We start from the raw sequence: 18,711 nt of genomic DNA, 5'->3' as shown, positions 1-18,711 counted from the left end.
ACGCGGCACAAGCCACCGGACCATTTCTAAACGGATGGCTCCGTGGATACGAGACCATCGTGTGCTCTTTCTCTGGTTATCACAAGAGCTGGACATCAGCCATTTTCCAGCAGATTTCACTTTTAACAAGAGATTTTGTCATGGAAAGCCGCGCGGAGGCTTCGCGCGTCACGACCGATTCGCTTTGGAAGCGAGACAAAGGAACACCTCCGTTTCGGCGTGTCAGAGGACAAGTTTGGACATGTCCAGCTCTCCACAATTTCACTGATACTTACTGGACTGGTAAGCATTGAAAGCCGAGATAGACATGTCCAAACTTGTCTGAATAACATGCTGAATAACGTATTCGGCTGTCTGTTAGCACTTGAGTGGTTGTATAATAGGGGAATTAGCTCAAATGGTAGAGCGCTCACTTAGCATGCGAGAGGTAGTAGGATCGATGCCCACATTCTCCAGATGTATTTTTGAACACTAACAAATTGCACACACAGCACAAACCTCCATTGAATAAAGTAGATCTGCAAGTAGGTTTTCTTGACATATTCATGGTGCAGATGTGATAAGTGCTACAAACAAGTAAAAGAGGTCACTTTTATGTAGTAGTGTAACTGTCTCCTTAGGGGGAAAAATACACCTAACAGACCATATTTCTTCAGATGTTAACATACCACTAATGTAAAGAAGATTGCAGAGTAGGTTGTCGCATTATTTCATTCATAATTTAAATGTTTGGTGAACTTTTGTAACTCCTTGGTTGGTGTTAGGAAAAATTACCTAAAAACTCTCTGACAACAGACAACAAATGAGACACCAGAGGAAACAGGGTTCAGTTTCTAAGATCTTTTGTTATTTTTCATGCCACTTATATACAGTGCCAAGATGTGCCAAAGTCCATTGCATGAAATTGTTTGATAGTATAAGATAGTCAGTCTCAAAGCCCATTCCAGTCGATCGTTCATCATGCATTGATGGAATAATGTCTCGTCTCATCACATAGCATAAGACAATCAGTCACACAGTCCGTTTTCTGATTCTTCATCATACACTGATGAATGAATGTCTCGCCTCATCAATCTTATACAGTAGTGTTCAGAATAATAGTAGTGCTATGTGACTAAAAAGATTAATCCAGGTTTTGAGTATATTTCTTATTGTTACATGGGAAACAAGGTACCAGTAGATTCAGTAGATTCTCACAAATCCAACAAGACCAAGCATTCATGATATGCACACTCTTAAGGCTATGAAATTGGGCTATTAGTAAAAAAAAAAAAAGTAGAAAAGGGGGTGTTCACAATAATAGTAGTGTGGCATTCAGTCAGTGAGTTCGTCAATTTTGTGGAACAAACAGGTGTGAATCAGGTGTCCCCTATTTAAGGATGAAGCCAGCACCTGTTGAACATGCTTTTCTCTTTGAAAGCCTGAGGAAAATGGGACGTTCAAGACATTGGAGAGGGGAAAACTTATACGCAGGTGCAAAAAATTATAGGCTGTTCATCTACAATGATCTCCAATGCTTTAAAATGGACAAAAAAACAGACGCGTGGAAGAAAATGGAAAACAACCATCAAAATGGATAGAAGAATAACCAGAATGGCAAAGGCTCACCCACTGATCAGCTCCAGGATGATCAAAGACCGTCTGGAGTTACCTGTAAGTGCTGTGACAGTTAGAAGATGCCTGTGTGAAGCTAATTTATTTGCAAGAATCCCCCGCAAAGTCCCTCTGTTAAATAAAAGACATGTGCAGAAGAGGTTACAATTTGCCAAAGAACACATCAACTGGCCTAAAGAGAAATGGAGGAATATTTTGTGGACTGATGAGAGTAAAATTTTTCTTTTTGGGTCCAAGGGCCGGTTTGTGAGACGACCCCCAAACTCTGAATTCAAGCCACAGTTCACAGTGAAGACAGTGAAGCATGGTGGTGCAAGAATCATGATATGGTAATGTTTCTCTTACTATGGTGTTGGGCCTATATATCACATACCAGGTATCATGGATCAGTTTGGATATGTCAAAATACTTGAAGAGATCATGTTGCCTTATGCTGAAGAGGACATGCCCTTGAAATGGGTGTTTCAACAAGACAGTGACCCCAAGCACACTAATAAACGAGCAAAATCTTGGTTCCAAACCAACAAAATTAATGCCTCGTGAAGAAATCATGAAAAATGGTGGTTATACAACTAAGTACTAGTTTATTGATTCACAGGATTGCTAAAAAAGCAGTTTGAACATAATAGTTTTTGAGTTTGTAGCGTCAACAGCAGATGCTACTATTATTGTTGTTTGTTCCACAAAATTGACGAACTCACTGACTGAATGCCACACTACTATTATTGTGAACACCCCCTTTTCTACTTTTTTTTTTTACTAATAGCCCAATTTCATAGCCTTAAGAGTGTGCATATCATGAATGCTTGGTCTTGTTGGATTTGTGAGAATCTACTGGTACCTTGTTTCCCATGTAACAATAAGAAATATACTCAAAACCTGGATTAATCTTTTTAGTCACATAGCACTACTATTATTGTGAACACTACTGTATGTGCTCTTCTTCTTCCATGGCATTGTTCAGTCAGTTTCGAAGACAATTATAACGGTAAATATATTTGACAGAGCATTAACAACAATAACTTTTGTAACAGTTGGCATCCCCATTAACTCATTTGTTCCTTGCAATAAAATTCTTTGTGATTTATTTATTTATTTATTTATTTTTTGCAATGCAAACAACTAAAAAAGGATGAATGGCGCACTCAGGTACTTGATTTGTAATTTATCTGTCTATAAAGCAAGATGCGTCTGTGTGTGTATGTGGCTCGCACATCTCTCTGACTGTTTGTCAGATCGGCCTCAGCTTTCACATATGGCTTGTGCATGGCACGATGTGCATCCTTTATTATGAACATTTTGGGGATTAATTTTCAAAACCTTTATTTTGAAGTCATCATCATTATTGACACAAGATGGAACATTCTCACGCGCCAGCTTCGACAATGATCGTCTACAAAGTTCCTGCTTTTCTATAGGAATACATACTTCCCACAGGCACTGCACTAATATATTAAAAGCCAAGTGGCCTTTGAGTGCATGCGTGTACCTTAAAACCTGGAAAACTGCGTACAGCTGACATTTGCCGTTTGGTATGCTTATGAATTTTGGGCCAAGGACAAATGCTGCCAGAACGTAACATTGATAGGACTAATATTTTTGGAGAAATTACAGATATTAAGTAACAACAGTGAATAATGAATGTTGATAACTACATTCTGGACTTACGTGCCATTCCAAATCATTAAAGAAACTTTGCATAATTTAATGCTACCCTTGAAAAATGTCAGCTACCTATTTTATAAGCACTATCCAATCTAGAGCCTGTGGATGCTCACAGGCAACGTGCTAGTAATGTTTTAATATGACTGTGAGTGTTAAAAATAAACGTGTTGAGCATACTCCACCTTTTCACTGGTATCGGGAGAGTTAATTGTTACTTTCGGATGTTCGTTGTTTTTGCAGATTGGTGACTTCACAAAATGCCATGAGGGCACTGAAGGTGGGAGGAAGGTTAAATTAACTAAGACTGATTTAAAAAAAAAATGTAAATGGTACACTGGAAATGATTCATCCTGTTTGTTGGATTACTGGCACACTGCACACCCTCTTCTTTAAATTACTCTGCCACCAGGAATTAGGAAATTGTGTAACGATTTACCCCACGGAGCACAGACATGCTGATTAACTTAAAGTCTAAGGGAGGCATTTGGCATCACACAGTTAACAAACTGCCGCGCACATGCTCATCTTTCAGCAGAAGGAGGCTGAGTTATGAATCACAGTCTGACAAGGCCAAAGAGAGAGCGCTAAAATCAATCATTCACCCACCCGCTGCCAGGAAGGAAAGGGATATGATTGATGTTGGCGGCAGAAGCGGCAATTAAGATTACTGAGTAACCTCAGCATAGAAGAGTGTGCGGTGGTAGACCAGACAGTGGGCTTTGATTTCTTCATTTCCACTCCTTTATGTATCCGACCGATACCAAGTTAGCTGCTCTTCTGGGTATTTGTGTCTATTTTTATCAACAATGGCACAGACACCTAGCAGACACTGAAACTGACAAACTTGCACTGACTAATGATAACTTGAATGCTCGGGGGTTGTGGCTGTATGCTTAGTTTCACTGTGGGAGGTTCTGGGTTGTACCGCTTTTATTCTGAAACGGGGGAATTAGCTCAAATGGTAGAGCGCTCGCATAGAAGTAAAGAGAGCGGTCAGCTCTTCAATAAACTTATCAGGTTTTTGTGTTCAGCTCTGTGGTCGTTTTGACATTATTTGTTGCCTTGGTAACCCATGGGGGTCAGTGCACTACCGTTATATGGGTTGTACCACTTCTGCTCTGAAACTGGGGAATTAGCTCAGATGGTAGAGCGCTCGCTTAGCATGCGAGAGGTAGCGGGATCGATGCCCGCATTCTCCAAAATGCTTTTCTACTGCTTTGGAAAACAAAAGTCTTTTTTTTTTTCGTATCATGTAAGGCTTTTTACAGATGATTGACAGATTGAACACGCATCAAAAGGATAAAATCTACAGTTAACAGAAAAACTGCTGTATTATTTTTCTCAAGAGTTAAAGTGATTAAACAAAAGAGTTAACATATGAACTGGGTTATTTGCAAGTATGTCATATAATAAACACCATTATTATTATTATTATTATTATTATTATTATTATTTTATTATTTTAAAATTGCAATATGTATTTCCCTTAGGGAAAATAGAAAATACAATGTCACTGGATGATACAATGGTTCCTCAAGTTAGGAGAAATTGAGATTGTGTTTCTATATTTTTTGGCAGTTTGTATAGTGTAATAAATTAGTCAATTTTTTTAAAAACATAATCTGCTAATTAATCAGTCGTTAAAGTAATAAAATCATTATTTGCACCATGTTCATATTATTAGTGATGTTGTTTTAATGACACTTTAAATATTGACTTTGACATCAAAGGAACATCTCTGTCAAGAAGGCACCCAGTTTTCTCGCCTCTCCACAGAAGAAAAAAAAAAGTGGCATTCTAGAGCAAATTTCAGTATATGTTCATCCTGTATGGGTGTGTTCATTTAATCCAATGGTGGATTTTCTGTTAGGAATGGATATACGTGGTCTGTTAGAAAACTATCCGACCTTTTTATTTTTTGCAAAAACCATATGGATTTGAATCACGTGTGATTGCGTCAGCCAAGCTTGAACCTTCGTGCGCATGCGTGAGTTTTTCACGCCTGTCGGTTGCGTCATTCGCCTGTGAGCAGGCTTTGTGTGAGCAGTGGTCCACCCCTCTCGTCGGATTTTTATTGCGAATAAATGTCTGAATGATTTGGAGCTTTGCTGCATCAAATTTTTCCAGAAACTGTGAGAGACCTCCAGGTGGACACCATTCGGAAAATTCAGATGGCTTTCAGGGACGATTTTATGGGGATTACACAGATTAAGGACTGCGCCAGCCAGTTTAAAGACCGCCCACAGCATCTAAAAGTGTGGCGCACTCCGCGCACCGATCGACAGACTGACACCCCGATGAAACAAGCAGATCATTTCCAACGTGAGGGCTTTGTTGATCCGGGACGTCGTCTGACTTCCACAAAAATGGCAGAAGACGTGGACATCAAGACTTTTCGGCACATTCCACTGTTACAGGAGTTTTTTTCATGGAAAGAGAAGCGGAGGGATGCACCACCATGCCGCTCATGGCGCGGGACAAAAGCACCTCCGTGTTGGTCTCACAGGACGGCTTTCTGGTGGCTTTCAGATGGCTTTCAGTGACTTTTCAGTCGTGTGACTATCCGAGAAATTGTGCATGAGCTGGACATGCCAGAACATGTCCTGTGAGGCTTCATCACGGCGTTGCTTTGCGCCATGCGGCTCCACCGCGACGCGCGGAATTCCTCCGCACGTCTGTCTCAATGTGCTGAAAAAGTGCAGATGTCCACGTCTTCCGCAATTCTTGTGGAAGTCAGATGACGTCTCGGATCAACACAGCGTCCAGTGTGGAAATGAATGGCACATTTCAGTGTTACAGGAGTTTTTGTCATGGAAAGAGGAGCGGAGGAATTCCGCGCGTCACGGTGGAGCCGCATGGCGCAAAGCAATGCCGTGATGAAGCCTCACAGGACATGTTGTGGATTGTCCAGCTCATGCACAATTTCTCAGATAGTCACATGACTGAAAAGCCACCGAAAGCCGTCTGAAAGCCGTCCTGTGAGACCAACACGGAGGTGGTTTTGTCCCGCGCCGTGACCGGCTCCGTGGCACATCCCTCCGCTTCTCTTTCCATGACAAAAACTCCTGTAACAGTGGAATGTGCTGAAAAAGTGCTGATGTCCATGTCTTGCCATTTTTGTGGAAGTCAGATGACGTCCCGGATCAACAAAGCCTTCACGGTGGAAATGATCTGGTTGTTTCAGCGGGGTTTCAGCCTGTCGATCGGCGCTTGGAGTGCGCCGCGCTCTCAGACGCTGTGGGCGGTCTTTAAACCGGCAGGAGCACTCCTTAATCCGTGTAATCCCATAAAATCGTCGCTGAAAGCCATCTGAATTTTCCGAATGGTGTCCACCTGGAGGTCTCTCACAGTTTCTGGAAAAATTTGATGCAGCAAAGCTCCAAATCGTTCAGACATTTATTAGCAATAAAAATCTGACGAGAGGGGTGGACCACTGCTCACACAAAGCATGTTCACAGGCGAATGACGCAACCGACAGGCGTGAAAAAACTCACGCATGCACACGAAGGTTCAAGCTTGGCTGATGCAATCACACGTGATTCAAATCCATATGGTTTTTGCAAAAAATAAAAAGGTCGGATACTTTTCTAACAGACCTCGTATAGTAAGGTCAGTGCTTTGATTTTATTACTTGATTTTAGCCGGATTCTTTCCTGTAGAGCCGTTCAAAAAAGCTCACTTTATTACCCAGCATAATATATTCATATGACAGCTAGTGTAGTTGGATATATAACTAACAATAACGTGGCAGAGATCCTTTTGACAAATCAGCCATTTAATGTTTACATGACTGATAATTGGGAAATCGGTCAGTGCTGTGATTATACTGTTTACATGTTTGATGAACTGATAATGATTGCTGGGAATCCCAGTGCACGACATTGCAGTGGGCCAGAGACTGGGGCCAACCAAAATATTAATGTTTATTAAAAATGTCACTTACAAATATATCTTTAAAAATATCTCTAACCTATACTCCCATTTAAATCAGCAATATTTGCTTGACATCGATGAAGTTATATTGTATTCATTGTTCGTCCTTGTTTTTAGCTGTCGGTTCCAACATTTTCTGCACAATGATGTGTTAATAAAAATTAGATAAAATGCTTAAAAATAACATTTATCAAGCACTAATTTTGTGAATATTGTAAGCTTTTCATAAGAAGATGTCCAGGTATATTTATAAAAAACCCACAAAAGAAATCTTTCAATTTTGCCATATTTGACTCAGATTTAAAATTCAATAAACAAATTGACTTAGCCAAGGTCAATCCTTTACTAAACCGTAGAGACTTTGAGAAAAACATCCATGCTTTCATTAGCTCACGTCTGGACTATTTTAACGCTCTATACACTGGCCTCTCTTTACCGTCTGCAGCTGGTGCAGAATGCGGCTGTTCGCCTTCTCATCAGCACTCACAAACACTACCACATCACACCAGTTCTTTACTCCCTCCATTGGCTCCCGGTTCAGTTTTGAATACAATTTAAACTCTTGATGTTTGTCTTTAGTTCAATCCATGGCCTCACACTGCCTTACCTCAGTGACATTTTGACCCTTCACCAGCCCAGCAGAGCCTTGCGCTTCTCAGACCAACATCTGCTGGTGGTTCCAAGGTGGAGGTATAGACAGTGGGGCGATCGTGCCTTTGCCATGGCAGGTTCTAAACTCTGGAACTCTCTTCCTCTGGAGTTACGCTCCATCTCATCCCTGCCCCTGTTCAAAGCCAGGCTGAAAACCTATTTGTTTCAATTGCCCTTTGACACATAAAGCTGTGACTCCCTGTGAATTGACAACTGTAATATATTTTAGATGTACACGTTTTATTTTATGGTTGTTTTTAACTGTATACAGCGCTTTGATCAACTATGGTTGTTGTAAAGCACTTTAGAAATAAAACGCCATTGATTGATATTAGAAATTGGAAATTGTGAGTGATTGAGTCCATCATAGGACCAATCCCAGGCTGTTTGAAAAAAGATGCGTGAACCTGGCAACAATAACGACTGAACCTGGCAACGATAAGGACTGTCCAGAGTAGACAATAGAGTGATAAATATTTCTGCACAGATAAAATGAAATGACCATAACTGACACTGCAGGATAAAAGACAGCACATAAAAATCAAACACGTGACTCTTGTTGTTGGTTTGACGGACTGTTGTTTACCTTCTTGTTACATGTGCGCATGTGGGCATGAGCTATTAAATGTAAACCAGAGGGAAGCCTTGTGATTGGTTATTCTCTCAGGAGACAGTTGTGTGATGGGATGGCTGTGGCTTACATTGGACTAACGTGGTTTACTTTGATGTCTGCTTTCTCCAAAAGATTTTTATAACAGTTGTTTAAAATAATAATAAAAAAGGTTCAACCTGGCCACATTCTGACCATTGAAGTCTGTTTATAGATGAATGACAGACTGGTGGTCAGTGTGTTTGTTGCAGAAACCATCGAAGTAGAGAGAGCGATCAGCTCATCAATAAACTCATCAGCTTTTTGTGTTTAGCTCTGTGGTTCTTACTGACATCTTTTGCTTTGGAAACCCGCAGGGGTCGCTGTACTACTCTTATATGACTTGGACCACTTTTATTCTGAAACCGGGGAATTACCTGAAATATTAGAGCACTTTTGTTTTGAAACTGGGGAATTAGCTCAGATGGTAGAGCGCTCGCTTAGCATGCGAGAGGTAGCGGGATCGATGCCCGCATTCTCCAAAGTGTTTTTCAACTGCTTTGGAAAACAAAATGTTTTTTTTGTTATCATGTAAAACTGTCTATGATGATTGACAGATTGAACACGTGTCAAAAGTGTCCATGTTGCTGTTTGTTTTCAGGAGAACTCGGGTTTGAGCGGAAAGTCTTTTCAAAATAAAAGTCTCTTTAATCAACACGGGATAAAAATAAGAAATTAACTGAAAAACTGCATTACCCCCCGGAGTTAACGTGATTAAACAAAAGAGTTAAAACATGAACTGGATTATTTGCATGTATGTTATATAATAAGCGTATTATTTATTTATTCATTTATTTATTTATTAAAGTTGTAGTATTTATTTCCTGGAGGGAAAATACAAAATACAATGCCACTGGACTGGTTGGCAAATCAGGATCATGACCAGCCCACAGATCCTGGGGGTGGCCTAGTAATAGATCGTTCCCTAAATAATATGTCAGCACAACCCCACCCCCTTGACAGTTATTCTCTGTGCTGTTATTTGGAATGCGATAGTATGTACCCAGCATAATATATTCATATGACAGCTAGTCTAGTTGGATATATAACTAACAATAACGTGGGAGAGATCCTTTTGACAAATCAGCTGTTTAATCTTTACATGAGTGATAATTGGGGAATTGGTCAGTGCTATGATTATACTGTTTACATGTTTGATGAACTGATAATGATTGCTGGGAATCAAAGTGCACGACATTGCAGTGGACCAGGGACTTGGGCCAACCAAAATATTAATGTTTATTAAAAATGTCACTTACAAATTCTTTTAAAATCTCTAACCTATACTCCCATGTAAATCACCAATATTTGCTTGACATTGAATTCGTCCTTGTTTTTAGCTGTCGGTTCCAACATTTTCTCATTTTCTGCACAATATGTTAACAAAAATGAGGTAAAATGCTTAAAAAATAACATATATCAAGCACTAATTTTGTGAATATTGTAAGCTTTTCATAAGAAGATGTATAGATATATTTATGAAAAACCTGCAAAAGAAGTCTTTCAATTTTACCATATTGCAAATCGTAAATTGTGGGTGATTGGACCATCATAGGATCAATCCCAGGCTGTTTGAAAAAAGATGCCTGAACCTGGCAACAATAATGACTGAAACTGGCAACAATAACGACTGAACCTGGCAACGATAACGACTGAAAGTGGCAACAATAACGACTGAACCTGGCAATGATAACGACTGAAACTGGCAACGATAAGGACTGAACCTGGCAACAATGACTGAAACTAGCAACAATAATAACTGAACCTGGCAACGATAACGACTGAAACTGGCAACAGTAACGACTGAATGTGGCAACGATAATGACTGAAACTGGCAACAGTAATGACTGAACCTGGCAACGATAACAACTGAAACTAGCAACAATAACGACTGAACGTGGCAACGATAACGACTAAACCTAGCAACAATAAGGACTGAACCTGGCAACAATAACGACTGAAACTGGCAACAGTAACGACTGAATGTGGCAACGATAATGACTGAAACTGGCAACAGTAATGACTGAACCTGGCAACGATAACAACTGAAACTAGCAACAATAACGACTGAACCTGGCAACGATAACGACTAAACCTAGCAACAATAAGGACTGAACCTGGCAACGATAAAGACTGAAACTAGCAACAATAACGACTGAACCTGGCAACGATAACGACTGAAACTAGCAACAATAACGACTGAAGCTGGCAACAATAATGACTGAAACTAGCAACAATAACGACTGAACCTGGCAACGATAAGGACTGAAACTAGCAACAATAACGACTGAAGCTGGCAACAATAATGACTGAAACTAGCAACAATAACGACTGAACCTGGCAACGATAAGGACTGTCCAGAGTAGACAATAGAGTGATAAATATTTCTGCACAGATAAAATGAAATAAGAATGACCATAACTGACACTGCAGGATAAAAGACAGCACATAAAAATCAAACACGTGACTTGTTGTTGCTTTGACGGACTGTTGTTTACCTTCCTGTTATGTGCGCATGTGGGCATGAGCTATTAAATGTAAGCCACAGGGAAGCCTTGTGATTGGTTATTCTCTCAGGAGACAGTTGTGTGATGGGATGGCTGTGGCTTACATTGGACTAACGTAGTTTACTTTGATGTCTGCTTTCTCCAAAAGATTTTTTTAACAGTTGTTTAAAATAATAATAAAAAAGGTTCAACCTGGCCACATTCTGACCATTGAAGTCTATATATAGATGAAGGACAGACTGGTGGTCAGTGTGTTTGTTGCAGAAACCATCGAAGTAGAGAGAGCGATCAGCTCGTCAATAAACTCATCAGCTTTTTGTGTTCAGCTCTGTGGTTCTTACTGACATTATCTTTTGCTTTGGAAACCTGCAGGGGTCGCTGTAGTACTGTTATATGACTTGAACCACTTTTATTCTGAAACCGGGGAATTACCTGAAATATTAGAGCACTTTTATCTTGAAAATGGGGGGAATTAGCTCAGATGGTAGAGCGCTCGCTTAGCATGCGAGAGGTAGCGGGATCGATGCCCGCATTCTCCAAAGTGTTTTTCAACTGCTTTGGAAAACAAAATGATTTTTTTTTCTTATCATGTAAAACTGTCTATGATGATTGACAGATTGAACACGTGTCAAAAGTGTCCTTCAAGTTGCTGTTTGTTTTCAGGAGAACTCGGGTTTGAGCGGAAAGTCTTTTCAAAATAAAAGTCTCTTTAATCAACACGGGATAAAAATAAGAAATTAACTGAAAAACTGCATTACCCCCCGGAGTTAACGTGATTAAACAAAAGAGTTAAAACATGAACTGGATTATTTGCAAGTATGTTATATAATAAGCGTATTATTTATTTATTCATTTATTTATTTATTAAAGTTGTAGTATTTATTTCCTGGAGGGAAAATACAAAATACAATGCCACTGGACTGGTTGGCAAAGCAGGATCATGACCAGCCCACAGATCCGGGGGGTGGCCTAGTAATAGATCGTTCCCTAAATAATATGTCAGCACAACCCCACCCCCTTGACAGTTATTCTCTGTGCTGTTATTTGGAATGCGATAGTATGTACCCAGCATAATATATTCATATGACAGCTAGTCTAGTTGGATATATAACTAACAATAACGTGGCAGAGATCCTTTTGACAGATCAGCCGTTTAATCGTTACATGAGTGATAATTGGGGAATTGGTCAGTGCTGTGATTATACTGTTTACATGTTTGATGAATTGATAATGATTGCTGGGAATCAAAGTGCACGACATTGCAGTGGACCAGGGACTGGGACCAACCAAAATATTAATGTTTATTAAAAATGTCACTTACAAATTATTTTAAAATCTCTAACCTATACTGCCATGTAAATCACCAATATTTGCTTGACATTGAATTCGTCCTTGATTTTAGCTGTCGGTTCCAACATTTTCTCATTTTCTGCACAATATGTTAATAAAAATGAGGTAAAATGCTTAAAAAATAACATATATCAAGCACTAATTTTGTGAATATTGTAAGCTTTTCATAAGAAGATGTATAGATATATTTATGAAAAACCTGCAAAAGAAGTCTTTCAATTTTACCATATTGCAAATCGTAAATTGTGGGTGATTGGACCATCATAGGATCAATCCCAGGCTGTTTAAAAAAAAGATGCCTGAACCTGGCAACAATAATGACTGAAACTGGCAACAATCATGACTGAACCTGGCAACGATAACGACTGAAACTGGCAACAATAACGACTGAACCTGGCAATAATAACGACTGAAACTGGCAATGATAACGACTGAACCTGGCAACAATGACTGAAACTAGCAACAATAATAACTGAACCTGGCAACGATAACGACTGAAACTGGCAACAATAACGACTGAATGTGGCTACGATAATGACTGAAACTGGCAACAGTAATGACTGAACCTGGCAACGATAACGACTGAAACTAGCAACAATAACGACTGAACCTGGCAATGATAACGACTGAAACTAGCAACAATAACGACTGAACCTGGCAACGATAACAACTGAAACTAGAAATAATAACGACTGAACCTGGCAACGATAATGACTGAAACTAGCAACAATAACGACTCTAGCTGGCAACAATAATGACTGAAACTAGCAACAATAACGACTGAACCTGGCAACGATAAGGACTGAAACTGGCAACAATAACGACTGAACCTGGCAATGATAACAACTGAAACTGGCAATGATAACGACTGAACCTGGCAACAATGACTGAAACTAGCAACAATAATAACTGAACCTGGCAATGATAACGACTGAAACTGGCAACAATAACGACTGAATGTGGCTACGATAATGACTGAAACTGGCAACAGTAATGACTGAACCTGGCAACGATAACGACTGAAACTAGCAACAATAACGACTGAACCTGGCAACGCTAACGACTGAAACTAGCAACAATAACGACTGAACCTTGCAACGATAACGACTGAAACTAGCAACAACGACTGAACCTGGCAACTATAATGACTGAAACTAGCAACAATAACGACTGAAGCTGGCAACAATAATGACTGAAACTAGCAACAATAACGACTGAACCTGGCAACGATAAGGACTGTCCAGAATAGACAATAGAGTGATAAATATTTCTGCACAGATAAAATGAAATAAGAATGACCATAACTGACACTGCAGGATAAAAGACAGCACATAAAAATCAAACACGTGACTTGTTGTTGCTTTGACGGACTGTTGTTTACCTTCCTATTATGTGCGCATGTGGGCATGAGCTATTAAATGTAAGCCACAGGGAAGCCTTGTGATTGGTTATTCTCTCAGGAGACAGTTGTGTGATGGGATGGCTGTGGCTTACATTGGACTAACGTGGTTTACTTTGATGTCTGCTTTCTCCAAAAGATTTTTTTAACAGTTGTTTAAAATAATAATAAAAAAAAGGTTCAACCTGGCCACATTCTGACCATTGAAGTCTATATATAGATGGACAGACTGGTGGTCAGTTATTATCTTTTGCTTTGGAAACCCGCAGGGGTCGCTGTACTACTGTTATATGACTTGAACCACTTTTATTCTGAAACCGGGGAATTACCTGAAATATTAGAGCACTTTTATCTTGAAACCAGGGAATTAGCTCAGATGGTAGAGCGCTCGCTTAGCATAAGATGGGGTCCAATCTTCTCGCCCCCCCCCCCCGCACATGCGAAAGTGACGCAAATGCCCCAAACGGGGTGAGTTTTGGCAGATTAGTGAATGGAGTATTCTGAGGAAACATTTTAGCACGTTTCTTAATACGTTGAAAACTTTATTTATTGGAGAGGCTGTGCCAGCGAGTCTCGAACTCACAACCCTTGTTTTTATGAGCCCTGTGCGTCATTCCTCCGCCACCATTCCTCCGCCACAGGTATCTGTTATATAGTCCCTCTGTGGAGCTGATTCTTTCATTATATAACATTAAAATACTGTCACATTCTGCAATTTGAACTACAAAGACATTTTCTGGCGAAATCTTTATTATTTTTCCATTTTGACTCACAATTATGTGTTATAGTTTATATGTGTAGTTTATTAACGTTATACATGTATTATGTCTAATATAAGATACTGCACAAAATGCTGACTTTAATCAGAGGGGGAATAAGTACTATATTTATTACTTCAGTTCTGTAAAAGTGCAGATACAGGAGCAACAAATTCACTAAAGTAAAAGTATGGGACAAAATCTCTACAAAATTATCCATTTTCAAATATAGTGTGTAAGTAAAAAGTATACATATTTCACTGATTTTTTTTAAACTACTGAAAACTTGACTAAACCAGGTCTAAAACCAGCACCAAACTAGGATTAAACTAGGTCTAAATCAAGCTTAAATAAGAGCAACACTGGGAATAAAAAAAGTCTAAATCAGGTATAAAATTGGTGTCAGTCAGAACTTAACTGGGACAGTTTTAAGTTTTAACTATAACTAATACTAGTTGTTATTAATGAAGATTGTTATTAATGGTATAAGCCTTTGAGGTTGAACTTGGTGACTGAGCTTGATTTAAAGTCATAAAAACACGGGGATCACAAAAGTTCAAATGATGAGCAGAGCAGCACCTGTTCCACCTCCTCTGACACCTGCAGGAACCTTTTGTTTCGAGTGTGACCCTGCTGTGGTTTACGACCACCCCGACCTCAGTTAAGTAAACGAAGCACCCTCTGACCCCAGGACAATAAAACCAGTGGAAAAATTTAAAGTCAGTGAACATTTACTGACAAAAAGCAAAGCGTTTCACACAACACACTTCCATAGCAAACACAAACATGATAATAATAATAATATTAAATACACAAAGGTTCATATTTCATGCAAATCTATACAAAGGCATTTAAAGCGTAACAATATTTACATTCACTGTTATGGGTTTGTTATTGTAGCTTCTGAGGTGAGTTTAAAGTTATATTTACATGAATTTATTGACAGCAAAGACCCAGGTAGAGGAGAAGGTGACAGTATTTACAATGATTATACATTTATTTACATAGACATATTTAAAATACATTTTCTTCAAATCTAATGAAGTATCACATTAACATCTACATTATTTACAGGTGTGTGGGTGTGTGTTTGTGTCCAGATTATGGCGGTGGATTTTGTTGTTGTTTTTTCTCCCTCTGTTCAGCGAGCCACTGCTCCAGTGATTTACCACCAGAAAAACTGGGGCAAAAAGTAGCACTGCCAAAGCGGCTGTGTCCAAAGTCTTTGGATTTTGGCTCCCCACACTTGGAGCACTTGTTAAAGGCCACTTCACGGACATATTTTCTTTTGTTCGTCCCACTGGCCTCCTCCTCGGCCCTGTGCCTCGTGTTCCTCTGGGTGAAGCGGGACACGGGCACAGGGACAGACACAGGAGCCGGGAGTGAAGCAGGACAGCAACAGGAGCAGGAGCCGGGGCAGGAGCAGGTGCTTGGACTGGAGCACAAGTTGGGAGAGGAGCAGGAGCCAGGAGAGGAGCAGGAGCCGGGACCGGAGCAGGAGCCAGGACAGAAGCAGGAGCCAGGACCCGAGCACGAGCTGGGAGAGGAGCACGAGTTGGGATTGAAGCAGGAGTCGGGCCCAGTACCAGAGCTGCTGACGGCTCACTTGCACCTGGGGCCAACACCATTGTCCCGGGGTTGAGCAGGGTGAGCGGGTGCAATGGTGCTGGCGCTGGGAGAGCTGCTGGAGCAATGGGCCACACAGCTGAGGCACTCGCAGGTTGTCAGCCTGGTCTCAGTTTAGGAGCTTGTCCTGCTCTGTTTTGAGGCAGGACAAACTCGTGTAGAGACCCTGATGTGGAGGGAGCCTCCTCCAGCTTTTCCCTCGGAGCAGGCAGCTGAGACCCAGCCACAGCGATGCGGTCCTCACCAGCAAGGCCTTGGGTAAGGACATCTAACTCCAGTGTTCTCCCGCCGATTAAACCTGCAATGGTAAAATTGTCAACATTATAAATAACTGCATTTCATATCCATGTGAAATACATAAATGAATAACTCTTGTGCTCACCACTGAGTTAGCGTCCTCTGGTTGAGGGTGAAGAGCTGCAGAGATGTGGCCTCCATCAGGGGATGGCAGTTCAGCAACAGGTCTCGGATGTGGTGGTAGTCGTTCAGGACTTTCGTCCACCGAGGAAGGCGGACTCCGCCCTTCTTAGTTGGGGACTTGTGCAGTGCACACAGCTTAATGCACATGGCCTCAACTAAGCGGCTGGTGCTGGGCCACTGAGCCGGCCCCCCTGGATGACCAATCAGGCACCTCTTCACACTCTCCACCCCCGGAGTCACTCCTGTGTTCTTTGGAGCCTTGAAGCGTCCGTGGACCAGCTTGGGCTGATGTCTGGGCTGATAGACGATTCTTCGCTTGTCCCTGTCAGGAAGAGCAGTCCACAGGCGGACGACCTCTGTGACCTGCTGCTCATCCAGGTAGAGCACCTCACGGAGGGACACCAGGTAATCAGCCAATTCCTGGACCTTATCCCAGCCCGGGACGCCATCAGGCCCAACAACAGGAGCCTGCAGGGAAGTATTCAAACACAATACACAGCGTATCAAATCTCAGGGTGGAAGCAAACACACACTAATGATGACTTGGCTGATGCGCCGCTCCTGGTGCAGACGACTCCTGATAGTGTTTCCTCACTACTTGCATCTGTGCACAGCCTTGGCCTTAGCCTTAATTTTTACTCTTTTATGTGTGTGTGTGATTACGTTACATTAATAACTGTAATATTGTAATATATGTAATAATACACTCATATTTATAATAACTGTAATATTAAACACTCATATTTATGATAACTGTAATATTAAACACTCATATTTATTATAACTGTCATATTAGACACATATATTTATAACTGTAATATTAGACACTCATATTTATGATAACTAATATTAAACACTCATATTTATAATAACTGTAATATTAGACACTCATATCTATTTATAACTGTAATACTCATATGTAATACTCAACTGTAACACTCATAATTGTAATATTAAACACTCATATTTATAATAACTAATATTAGACACTCATATATATTTATAACTGTAATACTCATATGTAATACTCAACTGTAACACTCATAATTGTAATATAAAACACTCATATTTATAATAACTGTAATATTAGACACTTATTTATAATAACTGTAATACTCATATGTAATACTCAACTGTAACACTCATATTTATGATAATTGTAATATAAAACACTCATATTTACAATAACTGTAATATTAGACACTCATATTTATAATAACTGTAATATTAAACACTCATAGTTATGATAACTAATATTAAACACTCATATTTATAATAACTGTAATATTAGACACACATATTTATAACTAATATTAGACACTCATATTTATAACTAATATTAAACACTCATATTTATAATAACTAATATTAGACACTCATATATATTTATAATAACTGTAATACTCATATGTAATACTCAACTGTAACACTCATATTTATAATTGTAATATAAAACACTCATATTTATAATAACTGTAATATTAGACGCTCATATATTAAGTAAAATCTGTAATATCAGATACTCAGATGTTAAGTAATAACTGTAATATGAGATACTCATATTTTAGAAAACTTGACAACTGAACAATCTTATTTAATTCTGTGTTTTACGTCAGGAATAAAGCGGGATTTAGCGCTGTCTTTGTTGTGGATCCGGTATTTATAATAGCAGCACAATAAAATAGACCAGGGCACATTAACGCGGTAACACACATCTATCTGTTAAAATATCAAGAGTTGGACACTCACCGCTCTCTAAAATCCTCCAGACTGACTGGTGTTAACGCGACGACGATGGCTCCGCACTTTCCTCCCGGACTTTTACAACCTGGAGACGCAGAGTGATTGGTCAAAAGTAAGCCCACCGGCTCTGGGCTCTCGTTGGTCGGCTGGGCTTACTTTGGGCTTACTTTCGAGAGGCGGCCGCCGATTGGCTGGTTGGGCTTACTTTGCCAGGAGACGCGCTGATTGGCCGACTGGGCTTACTTTGGCTCTACCATCAGGATGCATGCGCAAAGCGAGAGGTAGTGGGATCGATGCCCGCATTCTCCAAAGTGTTTTTCAACTGCTTTGGAAAACAGAAATGATTTTTATTTTCTTTCTTATCATGTAAAACTGTCTATGATGATTGACAGATTG

General features: G+C 40.0%; 2 protein-coding genes and 3 non-coding genes across 5 annotated transcripts in view; 4 read left to right on the top strand and 1 right to left on the bottom strand.

Moving 5' to 3' along the window:
* The window catches only part of LOC117509662 (P2Y purinoceptor 3), a 61,661-nt gene that overhangs the window by 38,566 nt on the left and 4,384 nt on the right, over positions 1–18,711 (top strand). The gene's annotated exons all lie outside the window — the stretch shown is intronic.
* On the top strand, positions 4,406–4,478 carry trnaa-agc. Its single transcript has one exon. It is a non-coding gene; the product is annotated as a tRNA-Ala (tRNA).
* On the top strand, positions 8,922–8,994 carry trnaa-agc. The gene has a single exon. It is a non-coding gene; the product is annotated as a tRNA-Ala (tRNA).
* trnaa-agc lies at positions 11,486–11,558 on the top strand. The gene has a single exon. It is a non-coding gene; the product is annotated as a tRNA-Ala (tRNA).
* On the bottom strand, positions 16,350–18,618 carry LOC117508900. Its single transcript, XM_034168742.1, has 3 exons — positions 18,559–18,618; positions 16,535–17,040; positions 16,350–16,450 (listed from the first exon to the last, which is right to left on the bottom strand). Exons 1-3 carry the CDS (start codon positions 18,616–18,618, stop codon positions 16,393–16,395), a joined length of 624 nt encoding a protein of 207 aa, XP_034024633.1. The 3' UTR covers positions 16,350–16,392.

The sequence above is a fragment of the Thalassophryne amazonica genome, chromosome 4, assembly GCF_902500255.1.
Source record: "Thalassophryne amazonica chromosome 4, fThaAma1.1, whole genome shotgun sequence".
Classification (NCBI taxonomy): domain Eukaryota; kingdom Metazoa; phylum Chordata; class Actinopteri; order Batrachoidiformes; family Batrachoididae; genus Thalassophryne; species Thalassophryne amazonica.
Note: the sequence above shows the minus strand (reverse complement) of the source record. Positions and strands in the feature narration are given on the sequence as shown.

Excerpts from the sequence above, each read along its gene's own strand:
- LOC117508900 (XM_034168742.1), bottom strand. The coding sequence starts at position 18,618 with ATGCGGGCATCGATCCCACTACCTCTCGCTTTGCGCATGCATCCTGAT. Across the intron at positions 17,041-18,558 it reads ATCCTGATGGTAGAGCCAAA|GCTCCTGTTGTTGGGCCTGA; the intron begins GTAAGCCCAGTC and ends ACTTCCCTGCAG. Across the intron at positions 16,451-16,534 it reads CAGAGGACGCTAACTCAGTG|GTTTAATCGGCGGGAGAACA; the intron begins GTGAGCACAAGA and ends TTACCATTGCAG.